The sequence below is a fragment of the Orycteropus afer genome, unplaced genomic scaffold, assembly GCF_000298275.1.
Source record: "Orycteropus afer afer isolate SDZICR_OR568_19922 unplaced genomic scaffold, OryAfe1.0 scaffold00010, whole genome shotgun sequence".
In the NCBI taxonomy this organism is placed as follows: domain Eukaryota; kingdom Metazoa; phylum Chordata; class Mammalia; order Tubulidentata; family Orycteropodidae; genus Orycteropus; species Orycteropus afer.
This window is the reverse complement of record NW_006921597.1, coordinates 20,916,677-20,930,062: the sequence shown is the minus strand read 5'-3', so window position 1 is coordinate 20,930,062 and position 13,386 is coordinate 20,916,677. Positions and strand designations below refer to the sequence as shown.

The 13,386-nt window shown below is 41.8% G+C and overlaps 1 protein-coding gene across 1 annotated transcript in view; it reads left to right on the top strand.

The window, feature by feature from the left end:
- Window positions 1–13,386, top strand: part of FNDC7 (fibronectin type III domain containing 7) — a 42,892-nt gene that overhangs the window by 22,170 nt on the left and 7,336 nt on the right. The window contains exons 6-10 of the mRNA XM_042782097.1: window positions 3,899–4,153; window positions 5,698–5,955; window positions 6,743–6,997; window positions 8,561–8,815; window positions 9,934–10,194. Of these exons, the coding sequence (XP_042638031.1) occupies window positions 3,899–4,153; window positions 5,698–5,955; window positions 6,743–6,997; window positions 8,561–8,815; window positions 9,934–10,194 (1,284 nt within the window). The remainder of the gene's footprint in view (window positions 1–3,898; window positions 4,154–5,697; window positions 5,956–6,742; window positions 6,998–8,560; window positions 8,816–9,933; window positions 10,195–13,386) is intronic.

Below are 13,386 nucleotides of genomic sequence, written 5' to 3'. Positions count from 1 at the left end.
CTTCCGAGGAGTGGCTGGTGGGTTTGAACCACCAGCCTTCTGGTTAGCAGTCAAGTGCCTTAGGCACTATGCTACCAGAGCTCCCTGGGATGTGGTCTGCTTCCTGTAAATAAGGAGAAGGCTTGGGGATAGTCTCTAGCTTCTGACATGCTTGGACCCTGCATGTAGCTGGGTCATTGCTCAGCAGCCTGCCATGCTCTGCCGACCTTGGGACTTACAATGGACTTAAATTAATGGCCTGCCGTGTGGTTTGGTAACATCAGGACTGTGTCTTTTTACTTGTCAACCTTTGGTTTTGTCAGCCTCAGCAGCCAGCAGCTGTCTGAGTGAAGAAATGCCTCTGGTTCCAGTCGGCCAGGAGCAGGAGGCAGAGCTGGACCCCAAGGTTGAGAGGCTTTCACCCAGCCCCTAGAGCTTGGCACTTTGAACTTGGACTTAAAGCCTCCAATCTGTAAGAATAAACTCCTGTTTGTTAAAGCCATCCCATTTGTGGTATATTCTTGTCAGAGCAGGACTAGGTAACCAGAACACCCACCCCATGGAAGAAAAGACCTGCCAATCTGCACTCATATAGATTACAGCAGATCAGGGCAGTTCTAGTCTGTTCAGGGTCATTGAGTCAGAACTGACTCAAAGGCACACAACAGCAACAATCTTTTCAAAAGCAGATCACCAGGTCTTACTTCCTCAGAGCCACTGGTGGGTTTGAACCACCATCTTTCAGTTAACAGCTGAGTGCTTAACTGTTGTGCCACTAGGATTCCTTGTCCCAAACACTATAAATGCATTATTTTATTTAGTTTCCACAGAAACTCTGTGAAAGATTCTATCATCTCCTTTTCAGATAAGAAAATTGAAGCCCAGAGATGTTAGATAATTTTCCCGGAAGCACTCATACTAAGTGGTAGAGCTGGGATTCAAGTTCAAGTTTGCCTGATTTCACTCTAAGTCAAAGAAAAGGCAGATAATTTCAATAATGTCCACTGTGTCAAAATGTCAGGATGTCTTGAGCAGTGAGAAAAAAGAGCTGTCACCAAGCTGATGTCCCTTATGCCACAGGAAAGAAATAGAGCCAATTCCTCAGATTGTATTATGGAATGAATTTGTCCCTCCAAAATATGTATTGGGATCTCAACTAGTAAACTTGTGGAAATAATCCTGTCAGGAAATAGGGGTTTCTTTGTTATGTTGATGAGGCCATATCAATGTAGGGTGTGTCTTAAACTTAGTCAATTCTGAGTCATTAAAAAGAGTAGATTAGACACCAAAGTAAGCATAAAAAGGGGAAAGATAGTTGCCATGGGAAGATAGCCCAGGAACTAAGGAATGCTGAGAGACAAAGATCTTTCCCCAGAGCCCACAGAGAGCCTTCCCCTAGAGCTGTTGTGTGTCATTGAGTTTAGTCAGTTCCTAGCCATAGCAACCCTGTATGACAGAGTAGAATTGCCCCATAGGGTATGAATTCTAACTTCTAGCCTCCTAAACTATAAGGAAATAAATTTCTGCTTTTTAAAGTCAGCCACTTGTGGTATTTCTGTCATAGCAACGCTAGGAAACTAAAACAGACCTACAGTTTATTCTTGGTGTTGTTATGTGCTGTCGAGTCGGATCTGACTCATAGCGACCCCTCCTTGGGTTTCCGAGGCAGTATCACTATGGAAGTAGATTGCCCAACCTTTTTTCAAGGAGTGGCTGGTGGGTTTGAACTGCCAGCCTTCCGGTTAGCAGTCAGCTATGTTAAACTAAGGTCACTGGTATATCAAACTTGGTGATTTGGCATCTCTTTTGACAACCATCAGCATTATAATTTAATGCAGGTGGTGCATTAGAAGTATTATGAGGAGATAATGGTTGACAGGGAGGAGACAAGAAACCCACTTTCTAAAGCACAGAAACTGCACGCTAGTCATTTAGTGCAGGAGCAATCATCCAGTGTTTTTCAATCTTGGATGCACATTAAGAGCATCTGGGGAGATTTTTTATAGAATCCCAATATCCAGACCCCACCCAAGATAGATTAACTCAGAGTTGCTGAGAATGGAGTCTGGATATGAATAGTTTGTAAAAGCTCCCTAGTTGATTCTAACATGCAGCCAGTGTTAATGGCCACTGAAACAGTCCTGCACACTTATGTGTCCCAGAGGCACCACTGTTGTTTGTGTACAACATAATCAGCCTTGATCATGAGAACAACCTTGACTCATCAATAAAAGATAGAACTACATTTATAAAGCACTATGTGCTTCCTGGGGTCCAGAAACATGTAATATATTTTAGGAAGATTTCCATTAGAGATAACTGAAATCTTAAAAGCATAGGGTTTAGAAGAATAAACTTCATTTGAATCATTCCTTTAGAAAACTTCATTCCATGCTCATCTGGATAAATGAATGATGGAGTTAACACAGAAAAATAGGCAATATTAGCCAAGATGAGAGATGCCTGTTGTTAATATAGTCTAACATATATTATGTGAGATGAATGTTAGGACATCTGAGAATGTCTTCCTTAGTTTGCACTGAGTTACATGTATTACTTGATCTCTTTCTTGTCCACTGTATCTGGTATCTTAACTGTCTGTTTGAGGTGCTCCCTGGAGGATGCAACAAGCATGAAAATGTGTTCTGGTTTTCAGAACATGGGAAGCTGCAGTCAGAAGAACTTTCCATACTGATAGAGGCTTTGTACACAAGCTGTATGGTGTATCAGAAAGAACCAGCTCCATCTCCCACTAGCTTTGTGTGTTTGAGCAACCCATCTAACCTCTTTGAGCCTCAGTTTCCTTGTGTGTAAAATGAGGATAATTGTTGGCAGAATTATAGAAAATATTAATAGAAAGTGCAATTAATGATGACTATTTTTATCTCTAAGGAGCTCTGGTGGCACAGTGCCTAAGGCATTTGGCTGCCAACCAGAAGGTCAACAGTTCAAACCCACCAGTTGCTCCATGAGAAGAAGATGAGACAATCTACTTCTGTAAAGATTTACAGCATTAGAAACCCAATGAGCATTGCTATGAGTCAGAATAGGAGCTCTGGTAGTGTAGTGCCTAAGGTACTTGACTGCTAACCAGAAGGCTGGCAGTTCAAACCCACCAGCCACTCCTCAGAAGGAAGGTTGGGCAATCTACTTCTATAGTGATAATGCTTCAGAAACCCAAGAAGGGGTTGCTATGAGTCAGGTCCGACTCCATGGCACATAACAACAACAACAACATGAGTCAGAATTGACTCAATGGCAGTATGTTTGGGTTTTTGGTCTATTTTTATCTCTAAAGAGCCCTGGTGGTGCAATGGGTAAGTGCTTGGCTGATAACCTAAAGGTTGGTGGTTCAAACCCACCCAGTAGTTCCAAGGGAGAAATACCTGGTGAACTGCTTTGGCAAAGATTACAGTCAAGAAAACCCTATGTGGGTAATTCCACTTTTTCACACATGGGTTACTATGAGTTGGAATCAACTTGATGGCACACAACAAGAACAAGCATTATTATCTCTACAAAGGATAACTGCACGGATATTCTGCAAGCCAGACTTGCTTCACTTCTGCTAGAGATCAAATCTTTCAACAAATATGCTAACAGGGAAAATCCCTATCTCATAAAATGACTGTCAAACTCTAGTGGTCCATTATTTCAAATAGCACTTCATATAACAAGAGAATTTGGACAGGTCATCAGAGTTTGTTGTACTATTTGTGTCATCAACTTTGATTCTATAAAGAAAATCTTTTAGCACTTCTAGTACATAGTTTTGCATGCTGTGCACCAAATCCAATCTGTTACAAAGCTCCAAGTTGCTGATTTAGGTTGTCTTGAAATCCTGCACAATTGCAAAGCTGCAAAGAAAATCTCTTGCAATGCTCTCACCACTATTTATTATTTAATTATCATTTCCTAGTTGCTTGTGCACCTGGAAGAGTGACGATTCAAGAAGACCCACCTGGCCACTTGTCTGTGGCTTGGCCCAATGTCGAGCTGGGTGATTACTATGTGGCCTTTGTGAAAAGCGATGATGGCTTAGAAGTGCACTGCAACACATCCATCACTCAGTGCAATTTCCTATCTGAGTGTGGCTTCACTTACTTTATTAGTGTTTTTGCCTATAACAAGGCAGGGCAGAGTCCTCTGGGTGAGGTGTTCAATTACACCACAGGTAAGTTGCACTTGCAAAGGGAGTTGTGAGTTTACAAAACTCAGCAGCAGAATGGATCATCTATTGCACTCACTGACTTTCAAAGGCCACCTGAGAGTCCTTCTAGGGCCAAGAATAGAAAACAAATTTCTTGTCTCATTTTCTTTCCAGAGTAGGAAATTTTGACAAGAATGCATAGCTTAAAAGTGAAAAGGGTACAAAGAATGTAGTTGTTCAACCTTGCTCTGAAAAAGTAAACCCTCCACAGAGATCTCAGAGCTCAGCCCTGTGCAAGATGCTGAAGAGACCAGAGGGACAAAGAAGCAATAGAGAAAGAGACTGTGTGGTTGGATGGCTTTGGAGTAGGATGTCTGAGTGGAAGTCCTAATAACTTGACCACTAACTCATTTGTAAGATGGGATATTGATGCCCACCTTGACGATAGTGCCTAGTATCCTGCAAAATGGGACAAATAATAATGAAGAGGTGAATCTGAAAAGGTCTTTGTAAGTGGTAAAGCATCATACAGCTATTTCTACTAGTGTCATTATTACTGTTACTATTTTTCTCCTCCACTAGGCTTGGATCTTCTATAAGACAGATCACATTTTACTTTTCTTTTCATCCTCAATAATTATCATAGTGTGGTTGGCATGTGGGAATTAATGGAGTGAGTGCCTTGAAATTAATTAACTAATTAATTATATTTATATATAAGAATACCCACTACCATCCAGTTGATTCCAACTCATAGCGACCCCCATTGGGTTTCTAAGGCAGTAAATCTTTGTGGAAATAGATTGCCCAGTCTTTCTTCTGCAGAGTGGCTGATGGACACTATCATATAATTATATAAATGATAACATTATCTGGGCTGCAATAAAGTTTACCAGGATGAGGGATCCAAATATTTGACGTCTTTGGAATTTTGAGTAAGAAACTATCAATATGGTCTTAAGAGCATAGGGGTGCCGTCTGGACTGAGTAGCCTTGAACTAGATCAATTAAAGATGGGTAGAATTTGGTTGGGGAAAGAACATTCCAGAGATACTCCAAGCTAAGTTAGGCATTTGTCAGAATTTATCTTTGGGGCTCTGTGGGGGTCTCATCTAAAATTTTCTAATACAATTATACTTCCTTCCTCCCTGTTTTAGTGTCTGAAGAGGCTGATAGGATCTGAGAAATTAGATTAAGCATGATTTTATCAGGCAAAAGGGGAAAGACATTCCAGTACAGGGATAAGTGGTCTTCAAGGCATGGAGAAATGAGAGCACGCGTGGGGTGGGAATTGAGGAGTCTAGTGTAACAGGGATTGTAGGGGAGATGCAGATGAACATGTAGACTGGATACACCTTGTAATGACCTTGAATGTCATGCTAAAGATTTCTCCTCTATGCAGTGCATGTGAGGCCACGATTGAAGCTGGATAGATCAGCAGGGGGAGATTGCTGTAATTTAGGAGGGCATTGGTGGAGGGTCTGGGCATGGGGAGGTCAAGTTCTCAATATCCTCCTCTGGTGGCATTGTTCTGAAGTGACCTTCATTCTTTCTGCTCTTGCTTTCAGCTCCCTGTTGTCCTAGTGACATTAACCCTGTGTTCGTGTCCAGTGACAGAGTAGAAATTGTTTGGTCTCCCGCTCGTGGCGCTGAACTCTATGAAACCAAGGCTGTAGATGGGTATAATTTGGTTGAGTGCAATGATACTGCCCCTGCTTGCACCCTTTCGGCTCTAGACTGTGACACCAAGTACAATATCACAGTGTATTCATTCAGTGAAATCCGGGGCACCAACATGTCATGCACTTCTCGATTTATAACCACAGGTATGGTATAGCTATGCCTTTATTTCCTGACGTCTGAATGATTCACCCCCATATACGTCCCTCAGAAGACTCCCTGTAGTACAATCGGTTAATGTGCTCAGCTGCTAACTGAAGTGGGAGGTTCTAGTCCCCCCAGAGGGACCTCGGAAGAAAGGCATGATGATCTGCTTCTGAAAAATCAGACATTTAAAACCCTGTGGGGCGCAGTTCTACTCTGAAACACATGGGGTCGCCGTGAGTCAAAGATGGTACGGTGGCAGCTGGTTCAATGTTCCTCAGGATGGGCATCAACAAGACTTATGAAAAAGTTAAAGCCTATTAACCACTCTTTGTAAGTACCATTAGAGTCCCTGCTAGACTAAGGAGAGGCAGAAGAGAAGAGGGAGAAGGAAAGTGGGGAAAAACAAAAACAAAAGAGGAAACCATAGGGAGGGTAGAAGATTTCATCAATTACCACATTAGCCACTTAATTCCTCCTGTCAGTGGGAGACCTGCCCTCTATTTACACCATGAAGATTAAGACTGTAAGCTTTTATCTTACTTGTTTTTGGTTTTGGAGTTCAAAATGCTCTTAAACATTTTCCAGCTAGTCCAACACTGTAGGAACCCCCTGTATGTCAGTGTCAACACTTCCTACACAAAGGGTCTATGGATTTGGCCTACATGCATGGTATAGTTGAAGGTAATGACAATTTAGTTTGGAGGAAAAAAAGTCAGCTTTAGACCAAAGGGTACATATGGTATTTTTAACTCATGCTGTTTCAATTAATAGTCTCAATTCTCTTAGCTCCTTGTAGTCCTGAAATAAAAAAGGTTTCAAATGACGCATTCTCCATGATTAATGTGCACTGGCAATCCACTAATGATGACGCCACTTACACAGTGACTGCCCAAGGGGAGAAAGGGCTGTATCAGTGCAGCAGCACGGGAGAGTCCTGCACCCTGGTGGGCCTGCCCTGCGGCTCAGGGTTCTCCATCACCGTGGTGGCAGAAACACAGGCAGGACAGAGCCTGCCAAGCTACAGCGTGCCCCTGGAAATGGGTATGTAGCAATCACCAGCCTGAACGCTGGCTTCAGTAGGGTCCTTAGGAACTGTTTTACAACGTGAATTTTCTTATTGGATCTGTCCCAAGTGTGGTAGAAATATATTATGTTACATTATTAAGAGTCACAGTCTTAGAAAATTTTCAACATCTGAATACAGTTGTTGTTGTTATGTGCCATCCAGTCAGCCCCAACTCATAGTGACCCCTCCTTCGGTTTCCAAGGCAGTATCACTACAGAAGTAGATTGCCCCATCTTCCTTCTGAGGAGTGGCTTGTGGGTTTGAACTGCCAGCCTTCTGGTTAGCAGTCAAGTGCCTTAGGCACTATGCTACCAGAGCTCCTTCTGAAGACTGGTTATATAAAATTATCATCAGAAGACTCTAATGAATTCATAACCAGTGGGTGGTGCAGTGTCTAAAGCATCTGACTGCTAACCAGAAGGTTGGCGGTTCAAACCCACCAGCAGCTCTGCAGAAGGAAGATGGGGCAATCTACTTCCATAAAGATTTACCATCTTAGAAACCCAATGGGGGTCGCTATGAGTTGGAATTCACTGGATGGCAGTGAGTCCCCCCCCCCCTTTGGCTTCTAAGAAAGAATAAATTGACTTTGCAAAACATTTCTTTGAATTCCTATTCCTCTGTCACATAGTCTATTCCAACAGCTAACAAGTACCCAAATGAGCTGGTTTGACTTGGCTCTTCCAGATCTTTCTCTAAAAATGCTTTCTGAGTTTCAGTTTCCTTATCAGTATAAGGAGAATAATGGCCTCATAGAGTGCTTGTGAGTATTAAATTAATGAATGACATAAAGCTCTTAGCATAGAGCCTGAGGCATTGTAAGAGCTCAATAAAAGAAAGCTGTTGTTGCTTCAGAAGATACAGTTTTGTGTGTGAATGAAATTTAGCAAATCACTTAAAGCCTTTGGACATCATTTTCCCTTATAAACAATGGAGACAGTGGAAAGAAGGCACTTATGAAAGTTGAAATATCAAAAAAAGTAGCAGAATAACAACAATGCCAAACACACTCCCATGAAGATTCCAGACAATCCATATCCTGTTTAATGGGTCCCTGAAAAATGGAGAGGTGGCTAAAAATATCTCAAGTTTTGTAATGAATGATGTATTATAAAATACACAGAAAGGCAAAGTGTATTTCATTCCAAACTCTATGAAGAACTAGAGGTGAATGGAACCATTACTTTGAAATTCACGGTTGGAATTGATTAAATCAGTGAGTAACAAAGGGTTTATTTCTTATTCTGAAGAAAAAAAAAGTTGAGTGAGACTTCACGTTACCCAGTGGCCAATTTGTGTACTGCATTCTTGGGAAAATCATCTATAATATACAGTTGATAATACATGATACACCAGAAGGAAAAACCAGGAAGGAAGTTTGAATTAACAATTGAAGTTTCAAAAATTTAGGCTATTGAATGAAACACAGGCAAAATAGCATATTTGATAGTTGGTCCACCCCCCCCACCCCCGACCCCACTGCAAACAACCTTTGTTGGGACTAAAGTTCTGATACTTTCTCTTTTTCCCCATTTAAGTGCCATGTTGTCCAGCCAGTCTGACAATAACTCAGGTCACCCAATCAGTCATCAATATGAGCTGGACTATTGGGACTGGGGCCCAAACCTATGTGGCAGTGCTGGAGTCACACACTGGACAATCCAAGTGTCACACCCATGAAAATCACTGCCTTCTGGGATGCATCATGTGTGGTGTCAATTACACAGTGGCATTAAAAGCAATTAGTGCCACTGGACTGACTGCAGATTGTGCCTTCCGAAGTTATTCCTCTGGTAAGTGAATTCTAAACTCTAGCTCTAAACAAGTTGGTTCTGATTCATGGCAACCCCATGGTAACAGAGTAGAACTGAGTTCCATAGAGTTTTTAATGGCTGCTTTTTTGGAAGTAGATCACCAGGGCTTTCTTCCGAGGCAACCCTGGGTGGACTTGAACTGTGTAACAGCCAAGTGCATTAATAATTTGCATCAAAAAAAAAAAAAAAAAGGCAGCTAGTCAGCTAGCACATATGAAGTGTGGACCAATACCGTTTGGCCACCTGTTTGTGTAAGTGACTACTCCCTAGGTGTTATACTATCCACCTCAGCAAAACTGGTCTTTTCAGTTAAAGCTGAGTATAATTAATTATAGGAGTCCCTGGGTGGGACAAACAGTTATTGCACTAGGCTGTTAACTGAAAAGTTGGAGTGTTGAGTTGGAAGAAAGGCCTGGCAATCTACTTTCAAAAAAAATTAGCCATTGAAAACCTAATAGAGCACACTTCTATTCTGACACACATGAGGTTGCCATGAGTCAGAACTGACTTGACAGCAACTTTTTTTTTCACTTTATAATTAACTACAGTTAAATTTAATCCCACTAAAATTACATGAAAATAGGGTATTACAAAGAATCTTGCCAAAGGTTCTGTGCCTTTGACTTACAAAGTTTGAGTCATATGCAATGTGTATCTGCCAAGTGTGGACCTTTGTGACTCACCATTGTTCTATATTAAAAAGGCATGCCCACCCTACTCCCACACATGACTTTTTGATCAGGTGGCCCACCACAGAAAGAATTTGGGTACCTCTTCAAATTTTGCTCTAATTAATCATATTATTTGTAATAGGTTAACTTATATTGTTTCCCTCCAGAGTCCCTGGGTGATGAAACAGTTAACTCACTTGGTGGTTGCTAATTGCTTTCAACTGGAGGTTTGAGTCCACCATCAACTCAGAGGTTGCTCTGAAGAAAGGCCTGGCAATCTATTTCAGAAAACTCAGCCATTGAAAACCCTGTGGATCACAGTTCTATTCTAATACACATGAGGTCACCATGAGTTGGAGTCAACCATACAGCAACTGGTAATATTGTTTCCCTGTAGGAGTAATGGAGTTTGTTTCTATTCTTCAGGTGCCTGCTGCCCTTTGGGGGTGAAATTATATAGGCTGGGCCCTAATGGCATTCGGATCTACTGGCAAGCATCCAGGGGCTCTACCAACTACAGCACTGACCTCTATGGTTCCAAAGGCATCTTCACATGTGCCCCAAGCTCCAGCCTCAGCTTCTGTGATGTCACCGAGATACCCTGTGGAGACGTATATACTGTGATGGTCTCTCCAGTTGCAGAGACAGGACTGAAGCTTACTTTCTGTCCCAAAAAAATATATTCAGGTAGAGAAAATTATGACCTTCATAGTGGCTAAGACACTTGCCTGCTAACCAGATGGCTGGTGGTTCAAACCCACCAGCCACTCCTCGGAAGGAAGGTTGGGCAATCCTACTTCCGTAGTGACACTGCCTCAGAAACCCAAGGAGGGGTCGCTATGAGTCAGGTTTGACTCGATGGCACATAACAACAACAACAATTTAAAAACAACCCCCAACTAGATCTGTGAATTAATACTCAGAGCAATGTAGGAAAGTTGAAAAGAGTGTGGAATTTCTGGCTGATTTTGGCTTCCAGGGGTCCCACGTTTCTTAGGAATTGATGCTTTATTATTTTTTGAGTTAGGGGTACTCCTCTCTTCCCTGTCTTTCTCTTCTCTTTCAGAAAAACTGCCAGATGCTTGATGCTTAAATAGTATAGTTAATTAAAATATGGTGATCTGCTTTGAGATTTGGGGATAGATTTGGAACATAATCTTAGGGATAATGATAGACACCTGGGATGTCAGAAATTCAGAGGCTTGAACCATTATATTCACAGATTCAGAACTATGACTGAAGAGTTGGAGGATCAGAAAAAAAAAAAAACTACAGTATAAGTCATAAGCTAGGTTTGGAAATGTGAGTGGGCAGACAGTCTGTGATCACAAAGCATGGCTGTCAGCAACTGCCATCTCCCCAAAACTGGCAGAAACGCATGAGCAATTCTCCTGCTCTTTATACCAACCCCCACTGCTGCTTTGCCTAGGGCACAGTCATATAGTTTTCTTGTTTTTCTAAAATAAAAAGAAAGAGATGATGAAGCCCTAGAACTTTGCAGGTAGACACAAGAAGATGAATAAATACTGGTTCACAAACCTTTACTGATAACTAGGATCTAAAAATTCCAATTATTTGTTGGCAACACACAGGTTCAATATGGCTCCTGCGATGGAACCAGGCCAGTGCCTCCTGAGGCAGTTGTTCTTATGTCCTTGGTTGTCACGGTCTGATTCCTTGTTTGTTTTTTATTTTCATTAATATGTCCACAGGACAAGCTGGCCCACAGCATGGCCTAAGGGAAGGAACAGGAATAGGTTCTTGAGGGATGAGGATGAGCTCTTAGGCAGAGAAGCCTAAAGCTCAATAATAATAATTCAAGACATTTACATAATATTTTATAATTTATCAAGTGTTTTCACATTTTATATCTCACTGAATGCTCAAAATAACCCTAAAAGGTAGGTTCAACAGATTTTATTATCTCCTATCTATAAAGGAGGAAACTGAGGTGCTGAGGGTCCCAGATCTCTATCTTCAGCCCTTCTCTTCTTCTGACCTGAAAAGTTAACTCCAACTTGACTCCTTTACCGGGAGATGCCCCAGCATTTCAAACTCCAGGGCCAATATGAACACCTGATCTTCTCCTGATGTTTCTGACATTCTTTTCATTATCCTTGTTTCAGGTACATAAGCTGAAAACCCTGGAGTTAGCTTTCCCTTCCCTCATCATCCATGTCTAAGTCGTGTCCTGTTCACCTCCTTGGTGAAATTCAACTTCCCTCCAATTCCACAACTATGACCATATTTCAGGCCCTTACTACCTTGCCCTTAGACTACTGAACTGGTCCTATCTTTTTCTCCACTCCAGCCTGCATACTATTGCCAGAGTTATTATTCCAGGACATTGATCCAGTTGTGTCAGTTTTTGTTTTGTTTTTTCATTTTTATTGTGATTTGGTCGAAAATATACAGAGCAAATTCACTCTCCATACAGCAGCTCACATACACTTTGTCTCATGACATCGACTGCAATTTCCCACAATGCAACAGCTACCCTCCCACTTCCTCCCCACAGATACCTCTTTCCTGTGTGTGTCCTTCCCTCCTAGAAGCACTCCTGCCCCTGAGCTATCTCCCTGTGCATACACTGCCCTTCTATTCTCCCATGATTATTCTCTCCAAGGAGTGTATCTACCTAATGTAAATGATCAGCTTATATGCCTGTGTTTTGTTTGTCTGGAAGCCACAGGAGTGGGTTCAATTCCAGACCTTAAGGGCAACTATGGGCCATAGTCTCAGTGGTTCCATCAGGCTCAATCAGACCAGCAAACCTGGTCCTTTTTTTAAAAAATAATTTTGAGTTTTATTCCACATTGTTCTCCCACTCTATCCAGGATCTCCTACATAGATCCTCCTCTGAGTGGTTGACAGTGGTAGCTGGGCACCATCTAGTTCTTCTGGTCTCATATCCTTAAAGAATGCTGATAGGATCTGGATTGGGATTGTAGTCATATAGGCTGAGGATCACCTTGTGTACCAGGCCCTTTGACTAATTGTTTCCATGAATCTTTGGTTTTCTTCATTCTTTGCTCTGGATGAGGAGAGACCCATCATTGCATCTAGATGGCAGCTTGCAAGCTTTTAAGATCCCAGTTGCTACTCACCAAAGCAGGATGTGGAACAATGTTTTTGTGTAGTATGTTATGCCAATTGAGCTTGATGTCCTCTGTGACCGTGGTCCCAAGCCCACAAGTCCAACTACTTTCTCCCTGTGACCAAGCTGGCTGGCTGTGACCAAGAAGTGACCACAACCTTGTCCCTTGTCAGCTCTACTGTATACCTGGACATTCTTACAGAACATACAAATATGTTTGTAGATACATTGTCTGCCAGCCCTGTACATAGTCATGGGCACATCCCCCCCCTGCCTAGACATACCTGATTGTTCAGCCTGTCTACCCATCTTCCACCCATATATCAATATTTGCCATCACTGACAATGCAGTACTGTTTGTGCAAAGGGTTCATCTTTGTTGTCTGTATCTCCCACGTACCTCTCTATATCTTCCTCTTCCTCAATGCCATCGTGTTGATCACTCACATTTGGTGCATTGCCCTTCTCTTCACCCAAATCAATACCTATCTCTACCTATCTAACAGTGTTCCCTCCCTTCCCCTCCCACCCTTGGTAACTAACAAAGAAAATTTCATTCCATATATAAACCTTTCCTTAACTTTTCACAATAGTGGACTGATATAATATTTATCCTTCTATGATTGACTTATTTCACTCAGGATAATGTCCTCCAAGCTCATCCACATTATGCAGTGTTTTTCAGATTCTATGTTACTTTTTAGGGTTGCATAGTATTCCATTGTATGTATGTACCATAGTTTGGTTACCCATTTTTCTGTTGATGGGCACCTAGGTTGTTT